Genomic DNA, 26,987 nt, shown 5'->3' on the forward strand with positions numbered 1-26,987 from the left:
ATGGCCACCGACTCGTGGGCCCTGGCAGTGGACGAGCAGGAAGCAGCTGTCAAGTCGGTCAGTGGCTTCGGCTCCAGGAGAGAAGGGAGTAGGAGGGCCCAAGCGGACTCTACTTCGAATCCGGGGAGTCATGCGGGTGGGGCAGGCGGGTGGCTCACCAGAGAATCGGTGCTAATTTGCGCCCAGATAAATCAACATACAGCCTTTCCTCTTCATCTGGGCCAGTTAAAGACTTTTATCCTGTGGCTGATCTGTCCCCGCTACGTATACTGTCTTTCCTCTTGCATCTCCTCAGTGGGGATATTAAGGAAAGGCAAATTTAGATGCTGATTCTCTTTCTCTTCAAGAGTAGAACGATTATATCCAAATCTTATTTAAGCATTTTCTATTTGATTTTTAGACTATGCATATTAAAGCTGGGGACAGTGAAACAAGGAAGTGCTTAGGGTAAAAGAAGCAACAGGAGAGCCTAGGCGGGACTGCTTTGGCTCTCTGAAAACGTTATAGCAAAGAAATGAGCCTAGGCAGGGCTGCTTTGGCTCACTGGAAAGTCAGAGGTTAGAAGAAACAACAGGAGAGAGCCCGGGCGGGGCTGCTGTTGGCTCACTAGGAAGTCAGAGGAAAGGGGCCTTGGAGACAGGTTCATGGGGTTAACCCAGGTGAAGCGGCCACTGCCCCATTGCTCTGCCCCATTGCGTGGCTGGCTGCAAGTCTCATGGGGGCCCTTAGAGTTTAGGAAATGCGACCTGAGAAGGAAGAAAGGCTTGTGCTTGCTCCTGGGAGCGAGAGTGCCTTATTTGAACATTTTTTTTAGATCCATGCTTAACATGTTTGGTAGTTTGTAGCTCTGCAGAATAACAGATTTAGGTTTTTGCATGTTTCAGTCTACTGCAAATGTTGGTGGGGGGCACTACAAATTGTTTCACTGATGTTTAAAATGACATTTAGTTTCATGTACTGGTTCTTTGATTAATTAAGATCCATTCAACTGGAAAGGAGTTATACTGTAAACTACTTGCTGTTCTTATGTCTAAATTTAGGTTTGTTTAGTGATAATGGATTTGATTTTAAGGATAAAATAGGGGGTGTTTTGTTTTTGTAGTCTGAAATCATAACTTTTTTAATTAAAAAAATTTTCTTTATTGGTTTTTAGAGAGAGAGGAAGGAAGAGGAAGGGAGAAACATCAAGGAGAGAGAACATCGATTGGCCACTTCCAGCATGCCTTCCCACTGGGGATTTGGCCCACAACCTAGACATGTACCCTGACTGGGAATCAAACCCTGGACCTCTTGGTTCATCGGGCAACGCTCAACCACTGAGTCACACCAGCCAGGGCTGAAATCATACAACTTTCTAATGCCTAAGTTACATTTCTTCTTCTGTCACCCTTTATTGCTTTGGGAGGATTATCAGTTTGTCAGCAGATATTTGAAATGGGCTGAATTCACTGGAAAATAAGTTTTACAGTCTAGTTAGGAAGGCTAGAATGCAAGAAATGCTGTGAAAATGGGAAGAACAATGTGATAACTGCACTCTGAACAAGGAGAGAACATATATGAGTAAGAAAATGATTAGCTCACATTTGAGCAGGATATTAGAGACTGAGTCATTTTAAGATAGAGATGGAGGTGAAAGGCATTTTAGAAAGATAGAATGCACAAAAGTATTGGACTTGCCTAGAGAACAGGAATCAACTCATTTTTGCTGTAGCTTAAGGTTATTGGGTTTTAGTAGGAGCAGTATAGAAAATATGTAGGGAGTGTACCTTGGACTTTAAGAACTTAAAGAGGAGAGGCTTTATAGTTAGTCTGGGGATTTTTAAGGATACTGACAACATCAGATTGAGAGCTGGCAAGATTTATTGCACTGCAGAGAACAGAATATATTAGGAGTGATGTTTAAAGGAAAGGAGATTAGTGTGAAAGATACCCTAATAGCTCATAGATAGAAGGTGTATATTGAGTAGTGAAAGTGAAGATGAGGGGATAGATTCAAGAGATAATTGTGGCCTGGCTGGTGTGGCTCAGTGGTTGAGTGTTGACCCATGCACCAAGAGGTCGCCGGTCAGGGCACATGCCCAGGTTGATGGCCAAATCCCCAGTGGGGAGCATGCAGGAGGCAGCCAATCGATGTTCTCTCTCATTGATGTTTCTGTCTCTCCCTCTCCCTTCCTCTCTCTCTCAAATCAATAAAGGGAAAAAAAAATTTAAATAATAAATAATTGTGGCACTGGCCGGGCATCTCATTTGGTTAGAGCATTGTCCCAGTATGCCAAGGTTGTGGGTTCAATCCCCGGACAGGGCACATACAAGAATCAACTGATGAATGCATAAATAAGTGGAATAACAAATCTATGTTAATAAATTAAAATAAAAATTTTAAAAAGAGATAATTGTGGAGGTATAACTAGAAGGACTTAGGGGGAAAAAAAGAGAAACGGGAAATAAAGGCAAGGATTACTGTTTGCAACTTGGATCCCACAGGTGGTATTTATAAAATGCTAATAACAGGACTAGGGAAGTAGGAAGAAGGGCAGAGTTGATATGGAGGATGATGAGTTCACTTTTGACTGTTCTTAATTTGAGGTAAGGGGAACATTTTGGTAAATACCTGTTGAGAGTCCCCAAGAGTTGTTCAAGTTTGATGATTTCTTAGGAGGACTCATAGGAATCAGCATATACTTGTACTCAGAGCTATGATTTATTATAATGAAAAGATACAAAGCAATATTAGCAAAAGGGAAAAGCACATGGAGCAAAGTCCAGAGGAAACCAATCATAAGCTTCAAAGAGTCCTCTCTAGTGTAGTTCCACGTTCCACATAATTCGTGCTTAATTCCTCCAGAAACAGATGGTAACAACACATGTGAAGTGTTGACAGGGAAGCTCAGAGACTCAGTGCTTAGAGTTTCTATTGGGGGCAGAGGGAGCTGTCACACAGTCATCCTCTGCCTAGCCTGTACCAAAATTTCAGACTCCTAAAAGAAAAGCAAGTGTTAGCATAAACGACATGTTTTTACATACATAGTCAGTGAACCCCTCAGTCATTCTGGAAATGATGGGAACCCTGTCAAAATCCATATTCCCAATGCTAGCCAATGGCCAACCTGGCAAGCTGGCTTTCCTAAGAATAATAGTCCTGTTACATTAACTCTTTTCTGCACAGAACTCATCAGGCATTTGGAAATGTTACACTAGAGCCCAGCCAGTGTAGCTCAGTGGATTGAGCATCATCCCATGGACTGAGAAGTCCCAGTTCAATTCCCAGTCAGGGTACATCCTCAAATTTCGGGCTCCATCCCTAGTGGGGGGTGTGCAGGAGGCAGCCAATCGATGTTTCTCTTTCACATTGATGTTTCTGTCTCTCCCCCTTCTCTCTCTAACAAATCAATTTAAAAAACATTAAAAAATAAAAGAAATGTTACACTGGAGTTCAGGAGAATAATCAGGTCAGAGGTACAAAACTGGCAGTTATTCATAAAGAAATAAAGCATGATCTAGTATATGGTTCTGGTGTTCTAGAGTTTACAATCTAGTGTTTAGCATCAGATTCTTCCCTAAAAGACAGTTACTGAGAATTAGTTTCAGATCTTTTTTTATTGTTGGAAGTATTACAGATGTCCCCTCATTTCTTCCCCTGATAAGAGGGAGGGAGGGAGAGAGAGAAACATTGATGTGAGAGAGACACCTTCTGCACTCACCCCAAGTGGGGCCTGGGATGGAACCTGCAACTCAGGTATGTGTCCTTGCCAGGAATCCAACCTGAGACCCTTCGAGACCCTTTGGTAGGCAGGCCAACACCCTAAACACAGCTACACTGGCAAGGATCTCTCCCATCTTTTTGTTTTAACACATAGACTTGTATACATTAGTTTAATAAATAATTCATAGTATTAGGTTATCCTGTGGCTCTGCTCTCACATGCTTTTTTCTTTTTTTCCCCATTCAGATCAGTAATTTGCAGATCAAGGAAGAGAAAGTCAAACCAGATACCAATGGTGAGTCACTAGTAACTGACTTTCAACTTATCTGTGTCTTTATATTTAAAGTGTGCCTCTTACCTGGTTGGAGTGGCTCAGTGGTTGAACATTGACCCATTCACTAAGAGATCACTGGTTCGATTCCCGGTTAGGGCACATGCTTGGGGTTTCGGGCTTGATCCCCTTTGGGAGTGTACAAGGGGCATCCAGTCAATGTTGATGTTTCTATCTCTCTCCCTCTCCTTTTCTTTCTAAAGTCAATTTAAAAAATTAAAAATAAAGTGTGCCCCTTGTAGACAACTGACAGTTGGATCATGCTTTTTTGTTTTTTGTTTTTATCCATTCTAATAATTTGTCTTTAAATTCGAGTAGTTTATCTACTTATATTTAATGTAATTATTGATGTCATTGGGTTTAGGTTAGTGATTTAACTTTTTTTTTTTTCTGTTTGTCCCCTCACATTTCATTTCTCTGCCTCTTTTCCTGCCTTTTGGGTTAAGTGAATATCTTAGAGTCCCATTTTAATTTATTTATGGGTTTTTTAACTATCTCTTTGCATTCTTTTATGTGTGTTTTAAAGTTTTCTTCATGTTAGTCTTGCACATTTTTGTTAACTTTATTTCTAGGTCCAATATTTTATCGTTTTAGTTGCTATTATAAATAGGACATTTTTTCAATTATATCTCTATTTGTATTTAAGCCACTGATTTCTGTTTACTTAAGTTGATACTAGTCCTGCAAGTTTACAGTCATACATTCTATAAAACATGATCATTTTAGCCCGACCAAGAGGTTGCCTGTTTGATTCCTGGTCAGGGCACATGCCCAGGTTGTGGGCCCGATCCCCAGTGAGGGGCATGCAGGGGACGGCCAGTCGATGTTCTCTCTCATTGATGCTTCTATCTCTCTCCGTCTCCCTTCCTCTCTCTAAAATTAATAAAGAAAAAAATGTTTTTTAAAAAAGTGATCATTTTACCTCTGCTTTTTAATTTTTTTCTCATGTTTATTCTATTTGCTAATATAAAACTGTATTTTATCTTAGGATAAGTAAGTTAGAGTGACATTGTGATCACTTTGAAGTCAGCCAAAATTTCTAGAAATCTGAAATTTTCTTATGCACTTAAAAACTTCTTAGGAATAAAAAATTATTAAACACAAAGAAATGCCAACTATTTATATTTTGATCACTTAAATAAGTTTTAGTATTTACATTGTTCCACCTTCTGGATGGGTTTGATATTTGCCTTTCTGATTATGACAACTGTTTTCTTGTGTAGGTGTTATTAAAACCAGTGTCACTACAGAGAAAACAGATGAAGAAGAAAAAGGTAACTACTCTTTGAAACCCTGTAGCAAGAGACAGAGTATGACCCAGGACTTGCCTTTCTGGAGCTAGAGGCACTCTGAATTGTAAGATGAAGGAGAAGGGGAGTAATCCACAAAGGAGATTGAGAAGACACAGTCAGTGAGCTAGAAGGACCGAAAGAGAGTGCTGTCCCAGAAATCAGAAGAAGAAAGTTTTTCCAAAGTTGGGAGTCAATTATAGGTAACAAGTTGATTAAGAGAAGAAGTAAAAATTGTCTGTTGGATTCACTTAGTAGCTTGACAGGGGCTGAGGTCAAGTGGAAGGGTTAAATAAAAAAAAAAAACAAAAAAAAACGGGGTGGTGGGGGAGAAATAAACCACAGAACTTATATGCATGTGTGCATGAACAGTGGACATGGACAACAAACTGGGGAAAGGGCAGAGAGGGAGGGAGAGGGGGGAATCAGTGGGGGGAAAAGGAGAAACATCTGTAACAAAAATTAATTAATTAAAAAAAAAAAAAAACTATTCAGCCCTGGCCGGTTTGGCTCAGCTGTTAGAGCGTCAACCTGCGGTCCAGAGAGACCCGGGCTCGGTTCCCACTAAGGACGCGTACCTCGGTTGCAGTTTGTCCCCGGCCCTGGTTGGTCATGTGGGTGGCAGCCACTCGATGTGTCACTTTCATGTCAATGTTTCTTTCTCTCTCTCTCTCTCTCTCTTCCTCTCTCTCCCTCCTACTCTACCTGAACAAAAAATGCAAAAATGTCCTCGGGTGAGGATAAAAAAAAAACAAAACAAAAACAAAAACCCCATTCGGTGTACAGTCAACAGAAGGGGAGGAGAGAAAGTGGAAATGAATATAGATAGCCTTTTTAGGGAATGTTCCATAAAAGAGAAGGGGGTTGGTATCACAAGGATGGAGTTTGGCAGATGAGTGTGAAGAAAATCTACTGGTGGTCCTTGCCAGGTAGCTCAGTTGATTAGAGTGTTGTTCTGATATGCCAAGGTTATGAGATCCATCTCTGGTCAGGGCACGTGCAAGAATCAAGCAGTGAATGCATAAATAAGTGGAACGACAAAATCGATGTTTCTCTCTATACATCTCTCCCCCTTCTCTAAAATCAATAAAAATTTTTAAAAAGAAAAAGACAATCTACTGGTTTCTTTCTGACAGAGGACAGAGCTGCCCAGTCCTTACTCAACAAGCTGATCAGAAGCAACCTTGTGGATAACACAAACCAAGTGGAAGTCCTGCAGCGGGATCCAAAGTCCCCCCTCTACTCAGTGAAGTCCTTTGAGGAGCTTCGGCTGTGAGTATTTGTTCCTTTGAGCTGTTTCATACCAGTCCCTCTCTTATAAAACTTAGCATCTCAGAGATTCTTGTGGGAATTTTACCATTTACTTTTATTTTTAAAAACCCTAATGTATGTATTTCTTTGACTAGTTAATAATTCACATGATTCAAAAGTCAAAAAATATGAAGAAGATTACAGTGATGTTCTCCCTCCCCACCTTGTCTCTTGGCTTCCCAGTTTTCCTCTTGGTAGGGATTTTTAAATGCTACAAATTTATTCATCATAGCTGAAAGTATTTTTTCTTTTATGCTCTTAGAACTTTCAATAAAATATTGGCTGACAGGTGATTTCTGGATGTCAGGAACATTTCTTATTAGGTAAGCCCTTTTGTTAGACTATAGGGTTTATGGTCTAAAGAACAGTTTATCTGCTTTTATAAAATCTGTTAAAAGAGCCTGTATAGGATTCCAAGGACCTACAGTGCAAAGCAGCCTTCAACATTCTGGAATTTTAAAAAACCCAGAACCCAGAATTAAGTCTTAGGTTAGTACATGTATGGCATTGTGTTAAGAATGACTTCTAATATGTCATTATTTTTAAAGAGATAATTACAAAATGTCATACCAAGTTTTTTGTTTCTTCGTTAAGTTAGTAAAGAGGTGTTTATGGATCACTGGTTTGTGAACATGCCACTATACTGGGTGCTATGAGTGACACAAGACATAACAACCTTTTTTGCTGCCTGCGAGGACCTGAATCATAGACAGAAAATAGCTGGTCAGTAAGAAAGTGGTGGAATAAATGGATTCATTGCCTTTATTCAGCAAAATCAATAGTATGCCCACTGTGAGCAAATGGGGGCCACATTTTTGCCAACTATTACCTCTTCTTTAAGAGACACTGAAAATGCCAAGCCAACTAGAACCAAGTCAAATTGTTAATGAAGTAATAGCTAATAATAGGTTTGTTTATTATGTTTTTGTTTGTTTGTTTGAGGTGTGGCCTTTTTTTAATGATTTCAGGAAATTATACTTTTCTGTGTTATTTCCTCTCAAGGGCTTCATTCACAAATCTGTCATCTCTGCTTCTGTTCATAAATTGTATTAGGGCAGCTAGATATGCTCTGTTGTTTCCTGAACTGACAGTTTGCTTTTCCAAGTATCAATGGTTTTTTTAAGTTCCTTTCATTTAAAGGACTGGAGCTCTCAATTCAACCAGTGATGAATTGGCCTCTTTGAAAAGGCAAGTTCTCTCTGATTTAGCTGTTAGTGGCCAAAGGAAACAAAGAATGAAACTTAGGTCACCTAATATACTTGGTCTATTTTGTATTTAAAAGATTTGAATTAATCTGCAAAGTAAAAGAAGAAAAAAAAAGCCACTGTAAGCTCTTAGATCGCTTGAAAATCCTCATTCGGTAATGACTTTGTTTCCTTGACAACCAAATCAGAATCTGCTGGCATTAGTCTTTTCTTCCAAATGTCAGACACCAAAGGTTATGTTTTCAAAGTTCTTTGTGTCTGAGAACCAACATAGGTCAGAAGAATTTGTCTTTTAGAGAGCCTGTTAAACTCCATGGTAGGCGTAGAGACTTGGCTTGACTTTTCTTTGGAAATAATCTAGTGTGATTTTTGTTAAACACTCTGTTTAGAGGTAGCAGAGAGCTTATTGTAAATGCAATGTAAGAGCAACTTGAATTGGTATTTGTTGTGTAGCTGCTTATATAAGAAGCTGGTGCTTTTCTTGATTTTTGACTAGACATAAATAAATCTAAGCATTTGTAAAGTCCAGTACGGTAACTGAAATCCCCTACCCTTTACCCATGTACTGTATAGATCAGCTACTAGAAACTGGCTGAATCAGTTTTCTTCTTGATTTTTCCAAGTATTTGCACTTGATTTGTCTAATCAGGCTTTGGAAGGGCCATTAAATACAAAATGACTGGTTCAATTTAATATCTTCCCTGAGAAATTAAAACTGAAATCCCATTCTCAAAAGGGACTTTTCTAGCAGCGCAGTAACCAATGTTACTCTTGTTTTTAAGCATTATTACTTTTAAAGATGTTTTTTATCATTTATTTTATACCATGAATTAATAAAGAGCACTCTTGCAGTATCCACTTGTCACCCAAGGCCAATCATATTTGTGAGTCTGCTGAAAACATGAATTTTTCCGAGAAAGGAAACCAGTCTATATTTTATTACTTACATAATAGTTGCAGATTAAGATTTAATAGGAAGAGATGATTTTGTTTTATTTCAGACAGTGTTTTTTTAAGGCATAGGAAAATATGTCTAACAAAGATAGGAAGCATCATTCTTTGCTAGATATAGGGGAAGATAAAATTCTAGGCCTTGAAAACAGTCTCAAAAACTAGAAATCCATCTTCTCTCTCCCTGGCCTCCCAGGAAACCACAGCTTCTGCAGGGAGTCTATGCCATGGGCTTCAACCGACCATCCAAGATACAAGAGAACGCATTACCCATGATGCTTGCTGAGCCGTGAGTATGCACCTCTTTAGAATTTGGTTTAACATCATCCATCAAGAGCTGTTACTATCATGAGACCAAGATGGGATGTTGGGGCAACATTGTTTCTTCAGGGGAACAGCTTGGGCAAGTGCAGAGAAGTGAGATGGAATTCAGTCCAGTTTCTGCCATTCCCATTTAACAATAAAAACTGATAGGGAAAGTAAACACTATTCTGTGCAATTTTTTTAAAAAATATTTTTTCTTTTTATTGATTTTAGAGAGGAAGGGAGAAGGGGAGAGAGATGGAGACATCAATGACAGAGAACATTGACTGGCTGCCTCCTGCATGCCCCCCCACCAGGGATCAGGTCCGAAATCTGGGCATGTGCCCTGACCAGGAATTGAACTGGTGATCTCTTGTTGCATGCGTCGATGTTCAATCACTGAGCCACACCTGCCAGGCTAAAGATACATTTTTTTTAAAAGAATCTAAAGGTCTGGCCATTGTGGCTCAGTGATTGAGCATCGATCCATGCACTAAGAGGTCACCAGCATTCCTGGTCAGGACACATGCCCAAGCTGTGGGCCCAATCCCCAGTGGGGGGCATGCAGGAGGTGGCCAATTGATGTTCTCTCTCATCAATGTTTCTATCTTTCTCTCCCTCTCACTTCCTCGCTCTCTAAAATCAATAAAGGGAAAAAAAATTTTTTAAAGGAAAAAAAAAAAAAAAAGAATCTAAAGGGTAGTTTAGCCCTGACCAGTTGGAGTGTGGACCTGCAGACTGAAGGGTCTCATGTTCAATTCCCAGTCAGATCCCTGGCCCCAGTGAGGGTCATTTGGGAGGCAACCAATTGATATTATCTCTCTCACATCGATGTTTCTCTCTCCCGCCCTCCCTTCTACTCTATTTAAAAAATCAATGGAGCCCTGGCTGGTTTGGCCAGCGGTCCAGAGAGACCCGGGTTTGGTTCCCACTAAGGTCATGTACCTCGGTTGCAGTTTGTCCCCGGCCCTGGTTGGGTTGTGTGGGTGGCAACCACTGGATATGTCCCTTTCACGCGATGTTTTTCTCTCTCTCTCTCTCTCTATCCCCCTCCCACTCTATCTGAACAAAATATGGAAAAATGTCCTCAGGTGAGGATTTAAAAAAAAAAATCAATGGAAAAATATCCTCTGATGAGGATTAACCAAAAAAAAAATTAAAAATAAACATAAATAAATAAAACCACTGTTTTAAAAAAGCAGTGACTGGTGTGGCTCAGTTGGTTGAGCATCATCCTATACACCAAAAATTCTCTGGTTCAATTCCTGGTCAGGGCATCAAACAAACAAAAGATTTGCCTATTTTATTTAAAAAGTAGTTTACATATTTTTAAACCTTAGATAAATGGTCTACTTTATGTAGCAACTTCCTTTGTTCAACTCTATTATTATTTTTCTTTTTTAATGACAAAAATGGCACCTATTTCCACATGAAGTGAAATGTAAAAGTTCCCTCTAAAGCATCTGTCTGACTTGGTATCTTACATTTTCCATAAAGATGAGAAAAGGGAATACACAGAAGGAGTCAAGTCCTAGAGGCACACTATGGCTTAGCAGAAAATGTCCTCAGGGATTTGTCTTGGCACAGATATTCTGCAGTCTTAATTTCCATGGGGCCCTTAAGGTACAAAACTATGTCACTAGCTGTGTCAGAGTCTAGAATGAGGATTTCTTGGTGTGAACCCATCTAAAACAATCATTATTTCCCATATTTATGCAGTTTTTTAACAGTATATTTTAAAAACTTATCTTTGTGCTCAATATAGAAAACATGGACTAAAGGGGGAAATTCACATTCCTACCACCCAGAAAGAACATTTTGACACCTTCTTTTTGTGTTTAACGAATATTATTTTCATAACCTTGATCCAGCCCACAGAACCTGATTGCTCAGTCCCAATCTGGTACTGGTAAAACAGCTGCCTTTGTCCTGGCCATGCTCAGTCGAGTGGAACCAGCAGAGAGATACCCCCAGGTGAGGGCTGGGAAATCCTGGGGTCCCAACTTATCTGCCTTGGGAAGGGCAGTGCCATCTGGTGGGGGATTGACGAGGGTTCCCTAGGAGACTTCTGAACCTTTTCTATGCTTCAAACTGTAGCTTGAGGCAGAGCAGAACCTGGGTAGAAGTCATTCAGAAGCAGCCTTAAATAATAGCTTCTGAAGGGATCCACCTAGCCAAGCTGAAAAGTTGGCCTAGTTAAAAAGGATGTGGTTTTCTGCACTGTTCAAGTGGTCATAACATCAGTGTACTTGTTGCTTTAGAGCCTGTTGTCTATTACTAAAAGGGTCTCCTAAAGTTATCCTTTATGATATCCTTGTCAGTGCCTGTGCCTCTCCCCAACATACGAGTTGGCCCTTCAAACGGGAAAAGTGATTGAGCAGATGGGCAAATTTCATCCGGAACTAAAACTTGCTTATGCTGTTCGAGGCAATAAATGTGAGTATAAAGAGATGAGCCCTAGCAGTGAGCAGGGTAGGGTGGTTGGGTGTTTGAATATTGAAGATGTGGTGATAATTCAACACTCTGGTTCAATCTGACCTTAGAGCCTTAATTCATTGATAGTTTATTAATAGTTCTCTCCACTCTTAAGATTTTGCATTTTTAGAAAATCCTTGGGTTCTGGGATTTCTTCACTGGGAAGACAGGGTTTTGAATTTGGCAGAGTTCTGGACGCTGCTTACTAGAGAGGGATGGCAGCACTGAGGATGCTAGGTGGAGGTCAGATACTTTTATTTAAAAATAAGCACAGCTTTGCTTTGGCTGGTTTAGCACAGTGGTTAGAGCATTAGCCCTAGAACCAAAGGGTCATGGGTTTAATTCCCAGTCAACGGCATGTACGTTGGTTGTGGGTTCTATCCCCAGCCCCGGTTGGTGTCCTGCAGGAGGCAGCCAATCAATGTGTCTTACTCTCTCACATCAATGTTTCTCTCTCCCTTCCTCCCTCCCACTCTACCTAAAAAAAAAAGTCAATGGAAAAATATCCTCGGGTGCAAATAAATAAAAAAAAAAGGTAAGCACAGCTTTAGTAAGAGTAAACTAAGAGCATGTATAGCTCACTCAGTCTTACCAATATCAGAAATCCTCCAGCAGTTCTTTCTTCTGCAGAATGTAATTTAGAGAATATGGGTTAAAATGAGGAGGTGGGACAGGTAGAAAGCGGGTTATTAGAAAGTTATCAGAATATAAAAAACTACAAATCATTAAGAAAAAAGGAAGCAATCTATTAGGAGAATAGATAAAAGAGGCCCACTTGAACAGACGCCTCACAAAAGAAGGAATTCAGGTGGTCAGTAAACATGAAAAGATGAGCCTCATTAGTCGTCACAAAAATGTCTTAAACCATTACACACCTTTCAGATGGGCAAAAATAAAGAAATCTGACAATTAACAGTATTGGTAAGACACAGAACTGAAATGCTTACACACTCACTCCTTGCAGGGAGTATGCACTGGTACAACCACTTTAGGAAACAGTTTGGTGTTACCTAGAAAAGCTGAAAAGAGGCATCCGTTTGACCCAGCAGTTTATAATTGCCTAAAGCAGCGGTTCTCAAATTTTTTGGCATCCTACACTCTTAAACATTATTATTATTATTATTATTCTTGTTATTTTTTTTTTATGCCAACCAGGAACTTTTATGTTATTTTATTTTTTAATCTTTATTGTTGAATGTATTACAGATGTTCCTCATTTTCCCCCCATTGACCCCCTCCCACCTTTTCCCACACTGTTGTCTGTGTCCATTGGTTATGCATATAAGTTCTTTGGTTTATTTTTTCCCACCTCCCAACCCCCTTCTCTTTGAGGTTTGTCAGTCTAGCGACCAATTTGTTCTTCTTAATCCCTTCACCTTTTTCACCCATTTCCCCAACTCCCCTCCCATCTGGCAACCAACAAAATGTTCTCTGTATCTATGAGAATGTTCCTGTTCTGCATGTTCATTTTGTTTGTAGATTCCATTGTCGATAGATATGTATCCATGCCATTTTGTTTGTTCATACATTTTATCTTTTTCTTCAAAAAGACCCTTCAACATTTCATATAATAACGGTTTGGTGGTGATGAACTCCTTTAACTTTTTCTTGTCTGGGAAATTCTTTATATGGTCATCAATTCTAAATCATGACAGCTTTTCAGGACAGAGTAACTTTGGTTGTAGGTTCTTGCTTTTCATCACTCTGAATATTTCTTGCCACTTCCTTCTGGCCTGCAAAGTTTCTTTTGAGAAATCAGCTGACAGCCTTATGGGAACTCCCTTGTAGGTAACTAGCTGCCTTTCTCTTGCTGCTTTTAAGATTCTCTCTTTGTCTTGAACCTTTTGCATTTTGATGATGTGTCTTGGTGTGGACCTCTTGGGATTCATCTTGTATATCTGTTTCCTTCACCAAATTAGGGAAGCTTTCTGCCATTATTGTTTCAAATAGGTTTTCTATTTCTTGTTCTCTCTCTTCTCCTTCCGGCACCTCCAAGATGCGAATGTTGGCACGCTTGAAGTTGTCTCAGAGGCTCCTTACACTATCCTCATTTTTTTGGACTCTTTTTTTCTTTTTGCTGTTCTGATTGGGTGTTTTTTGCTTCCTTATGTTCCAAATCGATGGTTTGCTTCTTGGCCTTACCTACTCTACTATTGAATCTATGTAAATTATTCTTTATTTCAGTTAGTGCCTCCTTCATTTCTAACTTCTCCTTTTTTATGCTCTTGAGGCCCACACTACGTTTGCTGAGGTTCTCACTAAGTTCATTGAGCATCCTTATAAGCAGTATTTTGAACTCAGCATCTGTTAGGTTGCTTATCTCCATTTTGCTTAGTTCTTTTCCTGGAGATTTTTTCTGTTCTTTCATTTGGGACCTGTTTCTGTGTCTCCTCATTTTGGCTGCCTCCCTGTGTTTGTTTCTGCGTATTACTTAACGAGAGGTATGGGCTAGCTGAGACCAGATGCTGCTTGTTTGAAAGAATTTAGGAAAACCTGAAGCAGGATCCAAGATAGGCCAATCCTATGGTTAAGCAACTGGCAACAGCTTGGGTGGGGCAGGGCCTCAGGGAATCACCAGGGCGGGGCTACCAGTGTGAGCCAGGTTGCTGGAGTCCCAGATATGGCTTCTGTCTGCTGGCCCACGGAAGGACTCACCAAGGAAACAAAGGCCTCTGACAGCATGTTTGTCCTGGAGAAAGCCTCCTCTCCAGCCCTTGCTCCAATGCCAAACAGCTTAGTTCTTCCCTGTATGTCTCTAGTGTCCCTCGAGCTGCCTCCCCTCCAAGCTTAGAGGGAGTGAGTCCAATAAGTCCGTGCATGGGCCCTTTAAGAGGAGCTGCCTGGGGCTGCAGCCGCCTCAGCCTCCCTGAGCCTCAGTTCCCACTGGTTTTTCCAGCGAGAAGTTATGGGGACTTCTCTTCCTGGCACTGGAACCCTGAGCGGGGCACCTGGTGTGGGACGGGGACCCCTCAGTCCTTAGGGAGGACCTTCTCAGCTGAGGTGTCCTCCTGATTTTTATCCGCCACATGTGGGTGTGAGGCCAGCCTGTCTGCCTCCGCCCCTCCTACCAGTCTGGATGTGGCTGCTGCTTTAATTTCATAGTTGTAGGACTTCCATTCAGTGTGATTTCAGGCAGTTTTGAATGATGGTTGTTCTGTAGTTGTAACTTTGATGTGGTTGTGGGAACACGCGATACCGCGTTTACCTACGCAGCCATCTTGACCACAAGTCTCTTAAACATTATTGCAGACCCCAAAGCATTTTTGTTTATACAGGTTATATTTATCAATACTTGTCATATTGAGAAACTTTTTAAAGTACTTAACTTTTGGCCCTGGCTGGGTTCAGTTGGTTACAGCATCGTCCTGTTATGCCAAGGTTGCAGGTTCAGTCCCTGGTCAGGGCACATACAAGAATCATCCAGTGAATGTATAAATAAATGGAACAACAAATCAGTGCCTATCTCTGCCTCTGTCTTTCTCTCTCCTTCCCTTCATCTCTCTAAAATCAATAAAATACTTTTGAAGAGAATATAAAGGAAATCTGGCCTTTCATATAATTTTAGATTTTTTTTTAATGCTACACCAAAATTTTAACAAGTGGTAATTACTTAAAAGTTAGTTGAAATGTAGTATCTGAAATCATTAACGAACTTTTCATACTGTTACATTAAAATTATTTTCTCTTTTTAAACATGTTTTTAATGATTTTTTAGAGAGAGGTAGGGAGAGAGAGATAGAATCATAGATGTGAGAGAGAAACATTGATCAGCAGTCTCCTGCACACCCCCTAATGGGGATCAAGCCTGAAACCCAGGCATGTGTCCTGACCGGGAATCGAACCAGCACTTCTCAATCCACTGAGCCACAACAGCCGGACTTCTCTTGCATTTTCAGTGTGTCCTTTGCCAAAAAATGTTTAAGTGATGTAATGCCGTGGTCATTTGGAAAATTCTGTCTTAATGAGTTATGCAGATCTTCCAAATGTTGACACATTTTATTATACATTAAAAAATTAATTTTTTTTAATCTTCACCCAAGGATATTTTTCCATTTATCTTCAGATAGAGTGGGATGGAGGGAGAGAGAGAGAGAGAAACATCGATTAGAGGGACACATTGACTGGTTGCCTCCCACACAACCCCGACCAGGGCTGGGGATGAACTGCAAGTGAGGTACGTGCCCTTGACCAGAATCAAACTTGCAATTTTTTGGTCCAAGGGCCGATGCTCTAACCACTGAGCAAGACCGGTAAGGCAAATTTTAATTGCATGCATTAACATCATCACCAAACTCATTAGAGGAGTTTATGTACATCAGAAACTCTCAAACTTACACTGGCACATACAGGTTTATCAAAGTTCTTATTCCGATTTTCTCTTGAAAGCTTAAATATTATGATGGCAGCATATACAGTCGACTGAACTCTTTGAAGAGACAGGCATTCTTTGTTCATTTTCAAGAAAGTATGTATCATTCCCAACTTGATTTCCCATAGTTTGTCAGTCAACAGACAAAAATGGCTAGTTCAGCTCACCACATAATCACAAAGCAGCTTTTCCTGCAGAATACCATCATGCTTTGGTATGGGGCAAAAGCACATTATCCAGAAATTATTAGGTTGGGTATTTTTGTGTGTGTTTATTTGATAGCTCACACTGATGGGTGCACCTAAGTGAAATGTACCAGAATATTGTGACAACATATATCTTCTCTAGATTGTTTTAGAATAATAACATGGGACTTCACTACATGTGAAGGATTAATTTTTTTCTTAATTGATTTTAGGGAGAGAGGAAGGGAGAAAAATAGAAACATTGATGAGAGAAAACATTGATTGGCTGCCTCCTGCATGCTCCTCACTGGGATTTGGCCCACAACCTGGGCATGTGCCCTGACCAGGAATTGAACTGGCGACCTTTTGGTGCATGGGTCGATACTAAACCACTGAGCCACACAAGCTGGGAGGATTAATATATTTAAGTATTTAAGTATTTAAATTTAAGTATTTAAGTTTCAGTTTTGGCTGATGGGCAGTGAATGTGCATTACCACAATGTTTTTAAGAGTTAATTTAAAACTTTTCTAATGGATAGTTGATGAATTCCTAGTAAAAGGCCCTTTTCCCTCAAGTTTAAAAAAATTTTTTTTTTCTTTATTGATTCTAGAGAGAGGAAGGGAGAGGGAGAGAGGGATAGAAACATGGATGAGAGAGGACATCCATTGGCTGCCATCTGCGTGCCCCCCACTGGGGATCAGTGGGCCCACAACCTGGGCATGTGCCCTGACCGGGAATTGAACTGGCGACCTCTTGGTACATGGATCGACACTCAACCACTGAGCCATCAGCCAGGCTCAAATTTTAAAATTGTGTTTTTTTTAATCCTCATCCGAGGACATTTTTCCTTTTTTTTTTTTGTTCAGATAGAATGGGAGGGAGAGAGAAGAAGAAAGAGAAGAGAGAGAGAAACATCGACGTGAAAGGGACACATCGAGTGGCTGCCACCCACACAACCCAACCAGGTCGGGGACAAACTGCAACCAAGGTACGTGCCCTTAGTGGGAACCAAACCCGGACTGCAGGCCAACGCCAAACCAGCCAGGGCAAAAAATTGTATTTGTTTTTAAAATAGTTGAGATATTCACGTTTCGCCTGGCCAGTGTGGCTCAGTGATTGAACATTGACCCATGCACCAAGAGGTCACTGGTGTGGTTCCTGGTCAGGGCACATGCCCAGGTTGTGGGCCCAATCCCTGGTGGGGGGCATACAGGAGGAGGCCAATTGATGTTCCCTCTTATCTATGTTTCTGTCTCTTTCTCCCTCTCCCTTCGTCTTTCTCTAAAATCAATAAAGAAAAAAAAAAAACATTCACACTGTAAATTAAAAAGGATATATGTTAGAAACTTTTTTCTCTTAGCCACCTACTTCTCCTTCCTAAAGGCACCCAGTACTAACCAGTTTCTCACATGTCCTACCAGAGATACTCTGCAGCTACAGTTAAGTAACAATATGTATGTATAGAGTGTGTGTAAGAGTGTGTAAATATATAACGTATGTGTACACTCACACATACATACACATATATTACATGTATTCTATTTTGCCCCTCTTCGTATACAAACTGCAACTTTTTTTTTTTTTAATGTATTTTGGAGATTGTTCCATATCCACTCCTAAATGGTTTTATACTTCTGTTGATGTTATCCATTGGTTAAGTTATATTTTGCTTAAATAGTTCATTAAAAAAATTTTGTTTCTTTACTGATTTTAGAGAGAGGAAGGGAGAGGGAGAGATAGAAACATCGGTAAGAGAGAACATCAATTGGCCACTTCCTGCATGCCCCCTACTGAGGACTTGGCTCACAACCTGGGCATATGCCCTGACCAGGAACCACACCGGCAACCTTTTGGTGCATGGGTCAACACTCAATCACTGAGCCACACTGGCTGGGCAATAGTTAATTTTTTAAAATATGTTTTTATTGATTTTTTTAGAGAGAAGTAGAGATAGATAGAAACATTGATGTGACGGAAACATCAATTGGCTGTTTCCTGCATGCCCCTTACTGGGGATCGAGCCTATAACCCAGGCATGTGCCTTGACCAGAAAAAAAACTAGGACTTCTCAGTCCATGGGATGACACGCAATCCATGTAGCCACACCGGCTGGGCAATAGTTAACTTTTTATGTGTGCATATTCTTACATATATGTTACTTCACACACGTTTATACATAAATAGGATTAATACCTAATAGTGCAAATATTGGTTAAAGGTTATATACATTAGTTTTGATAGATGTTGTATCAGTTTCAACTCCTATCAGCTATAGTGTAAGAGTAATGTGTTTTTTAAATCAAAGAGAACTTGTACTTGGGAAAATTGTCTACACAATTAGAGTGTTTAACAAAGCAAAAAATTCATTAGACTAGGGTACTGGAACTAAACATTACCAATATGGGAAGAAATCAGTGAATCATGAGTGAATGAATGGTATGAAAAGAACAAGATAATGCTAAAAAGAAAGAGTTGGGTGATGTTGAATTATAGGAAAAGGTAGGAAAGAAAAATAACACTTACTGAGGGTTCACTGTGTAGGATTTAATCCTCACCACATGCAGTCAGACAGTGTCATTATTCCCACTTTACAGTAGAAGAACCAAAGACTTGGAAAACACTCCTATATGTTTTGAAATCTGCAATTAACTTGTTCTATAGCTCTGGAAGGATTGGCAAGGTTTTGTTTCCAAAGCTGGTTTTGCCATAGAACACATTTTGTCTCCACAGTGGAAAGAGGTCAGAAGATCAGTGAGCACATTGTCATTGGCACCCCTGGGACTGTCTTAGACTGGTGTTCCAAGCTCAAGTTCATTGACCCCAAAAAGATCAAGGTGTTTGTTCTGGATGAGGCTGATGTGATGATAGCTACTCAGGGCCACCAAGATCAGAGCATCCGCATCCAAAGGTAGGACTGTGGATCCAAGAGGAACTTCTCAGCCTCCTGATCTACAAGTAAAAATCTTCTCTATGTCTCCTCTTATTATATGAACTCTTCTCTCTCCTGCTGGGTTCTTTGCTTCACAACCTTCAGAAGCATATGTTTGGTGGGCCACATCAGCACTGACAATACTCCCAGCCTGGCTTGAGGAAAAAGACGTAGGACGTCTAACACCACCCCATCCCTGCCCCATGTCTGCTCCTGCTTCTTCCCCAAAGTGCTGGTCCATCGCTGTCACCTTCCTGGGGATGTGGACCATCAAAGCCTGGGGAGACTGTGCTTCTGTTTGTTCCAGGGAAAAACTCACGGTCATGCCAAACACCTGGGCCTTCTCTTGCAGGATGCTGCCCAGGAACTGCCAGATGCTGCTTTTCTCTGCCACTTTCGAAGACTCTGTATGGAAATTTGCCCAGAAAGTGGTCCCAGACCCAAACATTATCAAACTGAAGCGTGAGGAGGAGACATTGGACACCATCAAGCAGTATTACGTCCTGTGCAATAACAGAGACGAGAAGTTCCAGGCCTTGTGTAACCTCTACGGGGCCATCACCATTGCTCAAGCCATGATCTTCTGCCATGTGAGTAGCAGCAGCAGGAGCAGCAGCAGGCTTGCTGGGGGAGGAGCTCCATGGGAAGGTGTTGCCCAGCCCCTCCCTCTCAACCAGCTCCACCTTAGTGCTGAGGAGGACCAGGTTCCCCCTTTGGGACTAGGAAGAAAGTAAATCTCTTCCACCTGCCCTAGGACATATTCTTCTCATAATATAATGAGTTTTAAAGGGAAGACTGAAAATCTGAAGCTTCTTGAATCCCACTTCTTAGAGATAACTTGAAAAAAAAACCTCCAAATAACTGAAATAATGTCAAAACGTTAAGAAGATAGACTTTTGATTTTAGAAATCAAAATCTTTGGTTGAAACTACACTCTTCCTAGATGAACACTAAGATCATTTAAGTAATTCATCTACAAAAATCATGTGGCCCTGGCCGGTTTGGCTCAGCGGTTAGAGCGCCCACCTGCGGTCCAGAGAGACCCGGGTTCGGTTCCCGCTAAGGGCATGTACCTCGGTTGCAGTTTGTCCCCGGCCCTGGTTGGTCGTGCGGGTGGCAGCCACTCGATGTGTCCCTTTCACATCGATGTTTCTCTCTCTCTCTCTTCCTCTCTCTCCCTCCCACTCTGTCTGTACAAAAAATGGAAAAATGTCCTCGGGTGAGGATTAAAAAAAATAATAATAAATAAAAAATAAAAATAAAAAAAATCATGTGGCTAAAATTCTATTTGAAAAATTTAAGCCTAACCCTCTGACTGAATGCTACAGGATCTTCATGTATATAAACGGCAAGAAGCCACTTTTTCTGCAGGTGTTTTCATTTTATTTACAGGTATCTTCATTTAAAACAATTCTTTTCACTCCAGACCCGTAAAACAGCCAGTTGGCTGGCAGCAGAGCTCTCAAAAGAAGGCCATCAGGTGGCTCTGCTGAGTGGTGAAATGATGGTGGAGCAGAGGGCTGCCGTGATTGAGCGCTTCCGAGAGGGCAAAGAGAAGGTGCTGGTGACCACCAACGTGTGTGCCCGTGGTGAGCAGAGAACTTGTCCTGGTCTACCAGACTAGGGGTAGCAAGAGAAAGCCTCATCTATGGAAAACTCAGATGGTTTGGGCGAGAGCCGGTGGGGCTGGTGGTGACATTCTTTTCTAGGAGACGGGGTTCCCTCAGCAGATGGTAACTTTCACAGAAGCCCGAGTCCTGACTTGGTGAAAGGAAACGACAGGCATCTGTTTTAGAACGGTGGTGCCCTTCCGGGGCATCCATTGGTGTTTCAGCTGCATCTCCAGACACTTGTGTCCAGCAGAGGATCGCTTACTGACTTCATAATTGTGTTAGCACCTGCCAAAGTCCTGTGGTTTTCCTCTGGGCTCTGCTATGTCCCCCTTGTCCCTGAATCTCAGAGCTGGCCCACCCAGACTCCCTCCACCCAGAGTTGGTGCACATGGCCTGAATGGACGAGTGACAGTGATTTTTGTCTCCTGTCCTTACTCTTCTCCAACTCTCCTTCATGCAGGTATCGATGTTGAACAGGTGTCTGTTGTCATCAACTTCGACCTTCCCGTGGACAAGGATGGGAACCCTGACAACGAGACTTACTTGCACCGGATCGGGCGCACTGGCCGCTTTGGCAAGAGGGGCCTGGCAGTGAACATGGTCGACAGCAAGCACAGCATGAACATCCTCAATAGAATCCAGGAGCATTTTAGTGAGTCCCTGGAGTGTCCTCTGCCGGGGGCCCTTTCCTTATAAGGGCAAATCTGGGGGTGGGGAAGGGTAGGTTTCCTGTGGCCCCTAGAGAGGCTTTGTCCCTGCCCACATTCCCCTCCTTCCCTACAATATAAAAGTTCTCAAAGAGCACACCTGGAGGGCTCAGTGTCAGGGACTCAAATGACAGTTTCCCTTTGGCCAGGCTGAGGGCCCTGGGTTCCGACTGTTGCTGTCAGTGTGGGTTTCTCAGGCACCAGAAGCCTTGGGGGTTAAATGAAAGATGGATGTGACCTTAGGCAGGGCTCATTCCTGGCCAGGGCCAAGACCTGTGTGTTTCCTCCCCCTGCTATGCAGCCCCTTCTCTAGGTGTGTGTCTCCATAGTAACCCCATGATGGTCTCTCTCTTTGAATGTTTTTTTTTTCCCCCCTCAGATAAGAAAATAGAAAGATTGGACACGGATGATTTGGATGAGATTGAGAAAATAGCCAACTGAGAAGCTCCACCAGTCACTGCATAGGAAACTAGTGCTTTCGTCACACAGGTCTGGACAGTCACCGAAGACAAAGGCATGATTAGAGGGAAACAGCCTACCTCATTTTAAATTTTGTTTGGTCTTGACAAAAATTATGTAAATGGTGGGAAAAGTAGAAGGAAAATTTTGCATTTTGGAAAATTTAGTCATTTTCTCCCATTTTTTAAAGCCACGGTTTTCCCCATCTTTATAATAATTTGGTTGCTATTAGTAACCGCTGGTTCTTGGATCCCATTCCTGTTTTCTGGCTAGTGGTGTTGGGATCAGCCTCCCACCCCTGAAGAAATGGTAGAGGTAGAGTGTGGGAGAGGTTCACCATGTGGTTGGAGCATGGGGAGCAGCAGCATAGAGGCCTGTGTTCTGTCCCCCTCCTCTGTCCCTGACTGAGACTAGTCACAAATGTCTTCTGCCTTTGAGGCCATCTTTCTTCTTCTAAAATTGAGACGATTAATCTCTTTAACCTCTTCTCTGTGCCAGAGCGTGTCCCTCTTCCTCCCTGGGTGAGCATCTTAGCTACTTTCTAACCCTCAAATTGGGGAGAAGCAGGGAAGTCAGTGAATCTTCAGAGGGATTTGTCTGTTAGGGGTAGATGACTCCTTTGAGGATCCAGGCTTGACTTCTCCTCTTGCAATTGCTCTGTCTGCATGGGTACCTGGTAGTCAGTCATGGCAGCTAGGAGATACTAGGCAATTTTCTGACATGTCCGGCTGAGTGAGTTGGTTCTTATTGATGGAGTTATTACACTGTGCCTGGAAAGGAAGTTATGATCAAGTGCAAACTTGGATTATGCTCTTCATCCGTAATAATGGATCTGTTGGTTACTTTAATTCATACATGGTATGAATATGGACAGATAATTAGAGCTATGCCCATCATTCATTATGTTAAGAAATTTTAAAATAATTATGAAACATTTTACAAATCTTGGATTTGTCTTCATTTCTGCTTTTTTGGTTATGTATGCTCATTAAAATATATATTTGGGTGTGTATCTATATAAAATGCAAGTGCATGCCCAGCTAGTGTGGCTCAGTGGTTGAGTATCAACCCATGGACTGAGAGGTAACTGGTTCTTTTCCCAGTCAGGGCACATGGCCCAGGTTGCAGGCTCAATCCCCATTAGGGGTGTGCAGGAGACGGCCAATTAATGTGTCTCTCTCATCGATGTTTCTATCTCTCTCTCTCTTCCTCTCTCTTGAAAAATGAATGAAAACATACTAAAAATAAATAAAATAAAATGCAGGTGCTCTCTACCCCCACCTTTCTGGGGTCACCATTGCCAGCCACTTGGTGAACATGAATATATTGCCTTCTGTTTGCATATATCAATCCACTTTGCTTTTTAAAAATGTAAACATTCTGCCCAGCCAGTGTGGCTCAGTGGTTGAGCATCGACCCATGTACCAAGGAGTCACCAGTTCAATTCCGGTCAGGGCACATGCCCAGGCTGTGGGCCCAGTCCCCAGTGGGGGGCTTGCAGGTGGTGGCCATTCACTGTTCTCTCTCATTGATGTTTCTATCTCCCTCCCTCTCCCTTCCTCTCTCTCTAAAACCAATAAAGAAAAACAAATTTTTTTTTTTCAAATGTGAACATTTTTCCCTGGCTGGTTTGGCTCAGTGGTTGGAGCACCAGCTCTCAGACCAAAGAGAGCTCAGGTTCGATTCCGGTCAAGAGCATGTACCTTGGTTATGGTTTGATCCCTGGCCCTGGTTGGGGTTATGTGGAGGCAACCAATTGATGTGTCTCTCTCACCCCCACCCCCCCACCCCTCCAGCCTTTCCACTCTATCAAGAAATCAATGGGAAAAATATCCTCAGGTGAGGATTAAAAAAAGAAAAAGCTAACATTCTATTCACACTCTTGTGCAACCTGCCATTTCACTTAGCACATTTTGTTGATCTTTATTTTTTACTTTCGTCTTTTTGAATCTCTTACCAGCATATTTTGGACATGTGACATGTCCAGTACACATAGATCTGTCTCACTGTTGACAGTGGCATCATTCCAGTGTGTAGCTTCCCAGCATTTATTTCATGGCTCCTCTAGTGATGGGCATATGGGGTTTCCACTGTATTGTGTTGCCACAGTGCCACATGTATATCCTCGCTCATCTCTGTGCCCTGCTGAGACACACTCTAGGACATATTCCTGGAAGTAGGGTTGTTAGGTCAAAGACTGGGGACATTTAAGCTTTTAATACATTGTTAACTTAGTTTGCCAAAAGAGGTTTTACCAATTTATGTTATTGCAATTATACAAAACTACTGCCTATTGTCTTAACCTACTGGCCAACCCTGTATTAATTTTTAAATGTTGCCAGTCCGCACAGCAAAAATAATTACATCATTGCTTTTTTTTGTTTTGTGTTTAGTGAGGTCTGGCAAATTTTCAGTTTATTGCATATTTGTATTTTTTCTTGGGGTCCTGTCCATTCTTGTCTCACCATTTTACTATTGAGTTTTCAATCTTTAATGATTTTCAGCCACCTTTTTATTTTAGGGAAATTAAACTTTGTCTTGAGTGGTAGATGTTTTCCTAGTTTTTCTTTACCAATTCACTTTTTCTTACTACTGCACAAAGTTTAATTTTAATGATACATTTCATTTTTATTTTAAGAAATATGGATATTATGTCAAGGCTAGAAAAGCTTTCCTCATCCTGTATTATAAATGTTTTTTTCCTGTTTCCTGTAGTGGCAGTTCTTGGGCAATAGGTTTTCTAAATTCTTGTAGGTCTCAAAATAGTTTGCCCTGCTCACACTGCCTGTGAGTGATTATGGTTACCTTAGAAGGTGAGTGGTGACAGGACTGTGGTGTGTGGGCTAGAGCCATGGAGACTGAGTGAATGGATGTGAGTGGAAGTGAAAGACTGAGTATACAGGAGAAGCCAGGTACAGTAGAGAGACTGTGCTGGTGTATGTGTGGGGCACATGCAAGCCATAGTTGGAAAAGAGGGGAAGGAGCTCTGAAAAAGGTTATGGTTGAAAGGGAGCAACTTCCACAAAGGCAGGGGACCAAGTAGGGGGGTGGGTGCTCCTAAAGGAGACAGGCAGGCCATGGGGAGGGAAGATGGAGCGCCAGTATTCCAGTTAAGTGATACCCTCTCTGACCCCAAAACAATAGTGATAGAGAAAACAGGAAATAATCATCTGAGCCAAAACAAGATGAATATTTCTGTGGACCAGCAATGGGACAAAAATGCAAAGTGGTAAGCGTGGCCAAAGCCAAAGCTCGGGTTCCGGTCCAGAAATGGAGTAGCTACAGGCTGTTAGGTTCTGTGGAGTAGAGGGGACTGGAAACCCTGTACACGAGGCCAGACGAAAGCCAGGCTCGCTGCAGGGAGGGAGCTGGACTGAACTTGGCCTGCACCCTGGCTGGACATGAGAGTAATGTTAAAACTTAGGCCCAGAAAGGCAGTGGGAGGACTTGACCTCCGTTCCCTTGCCACCCATAAGTGACACACAGTTCAATTGATTCTGTTTGCCTGGTGTGTGAATATCCCACCAGGCCTGGTTCTAGAATAACGACCAAAGGAGTGGGGAGCTGGATGGACTCAACTGCTAAACCCGTTTGTGGACTGTAGGGAGAGAAGAAATCAAATGCTGTTAAAGACTGCAAACAACATCAAAACAAATTCACCCCAGATAAAATTAATTTTATGGAATGGTCTGATAAGAGACTTTACGTATGTTTGGATACTCAAAACAGAAAGAAAATACATTTCACTAAAGAAGAGCAAGAACCCTGGCCAGTGTGGCTTGGCTAAACATTGTCCTGTGCGCTGAAATGTCACGGGTTCACTTTCCTGTCAGGGCACATGCTCAGGTTGCTGGTTCAGTCCCTGGTCAGGAGGAAACGGATTGATATTTTCTCTCACATCATTGTTTCCCTCTCTCTTCCTCTCTAAAATCAATAAAAAACTTCTTTTAAAAAGCAAGATATTTTTACACGAACAGTGTCATGCTGAAACTAATTAAGAGCTAACTGTTAGCCCTGGCCAGTTTGGCTCAGCGGTTAGAGTGTCGGCCTGCAGTCCGGAGAGACCTGGGTTTGGTTCCCGCTAAGGGCATGTACTTCGGTTTCGGTTTGTCTCCGGCCCTGGTTGGGTTGTGTGGGTGGCAGCCACTTGATGTGTCCCTTTCACGTCGATGTTTCTCTTTCTCTTCCTCCCACTCTATCTGAACAAAAATGGAAAAATGTCCTCAGGTGAGGATAAAAAAAAAAAAGAGCTAACTCTTAAATCACTGGTAGCTTAAAACTAGCCATGCTGGGAATGTTTATACCATAGAAATCAGATGCTACAAATCACAGTTTTTTGTTTTTGGAAAGACAGTTTACCAGCGAACCACGGACAGAAATAAAACAAGATTAGAAATTCTAGGAATGAGAAAGGCAGTCACTGAAATAGACTCAATAAATGAGAATCCTAGATTTCAATCATATTTATCTCTTGATTTAAGGACAAGAATAAAAATCACCTAAATTTCAGTAGATTCACACTTAATAAAACCTTTTTTCTTAAATATGGGATTTTTTTCCCTTTTTTTTTTTTTTTTCTTAGAGAGAGAGAGAAACTTCGATGTGAGGGAGAAACATTGATCAACTGCCTCCTATATGCTCCTGAGCCCAGAACCCAGACATGTCCTCTGATCAGGAATGGAACCGGTGACCTATTGGTACACAGGATGATGCTCAACCAACTGAGCCACAATGGCCAGGGCAAGGTGACTGATATTTTAAAAAGTATTTTCGCCCTGGCCGGTTTGGCTCAGCGGTTGGAGCGTCGGGCTGTGGTCCAGAGAGACCTGGGTTTGGTTCCCGCTAAGGGCATGTACCTTGGTTGCACTGGTTGGGTTGTGCAGGTGGCAACCACTCAATGTGTCCTTTTCTCGTCGATGTTTCTTTCTCTCTCTCTCTCTCCCTCTCTCTCCCTTCCACTCTATCTGAACAAAAAAAAGATATATATATATATGTATGTATATATTTAGCCCGGCTGGTGTAGCTCAGAGGTCAAGTGTTGACCCATGTACCAAGTGGTCACCTAGTTTGATTCCTGGTCAGGGCACATGCCCAGGTTGTGGGCCAAATCCCCAGTGAGGGGCATCCAGGGGGCAGCCAATCGATGTTCTCTTTC

The 26,987-nt window shown here is 41.7% G+C and overlaps 1 protein-coding gene across 2 annotated transcripts; it reads left to right on the top strand.

The window, feature by feature from the left end:
* On the top strand, positions 1-21,965 carry LOC118639461 (ATP-dependent RNA helicase DDX19A). Of its 2 annotated transcripts, none has more exons than XM_036275906.1 (12): positions 1-57; positions 3,950-3,998; positions 5,258-5,308; positions 6,460-6,595; positions 8,987-9,079; positions 10,965-11,067; positions 11,415-11,529; positions 18,855-19,032; positions 19,406-19,643; positions 20,480-20,642; positions 21,127-21,318; positions 21,753-21,965. In XM_036275906.1, exons 1-12 carry the CDS (start codon positions 1-3, stop codon positions 21,812-21,814), a joined length of 1,437 nt encoding a protein of 478 aa, XP_036131799.1. In that variant the 3' UTR covers positions 21,815-21,965. The 2 variants fall into 2 exon arrangements, with proteins under 2 accessions (XP_036131799.1, XP_036131800.1); XM_036275907.1 differs by lacking the exon at positions 1-57 and adding an exon at positions 6,897-6,957 and having other exon boundaries at positions 21,753-21,814.
* The last annotated feature ends 5,022 nt before the right edge of the window (positions 21,966-26,987 follow it).

Source organism: Molossus molossus, unplaced genomic scaffold, assembly GCF_014108415.1.
Source record: "Molossus molossus isolate mMolMol1 unplaced genomic scaffold, mMolMol1.p scaffold_m16_p_21, whole genome shotgun sequence".
In the NCBI taxonomy this organism is placed as follows: domain Eukaryota; kingdom Metazoa; phylum Chordata; class Mammalia; order Chiroptera; family Molossidae; genus Molossus; species Molossus molossus.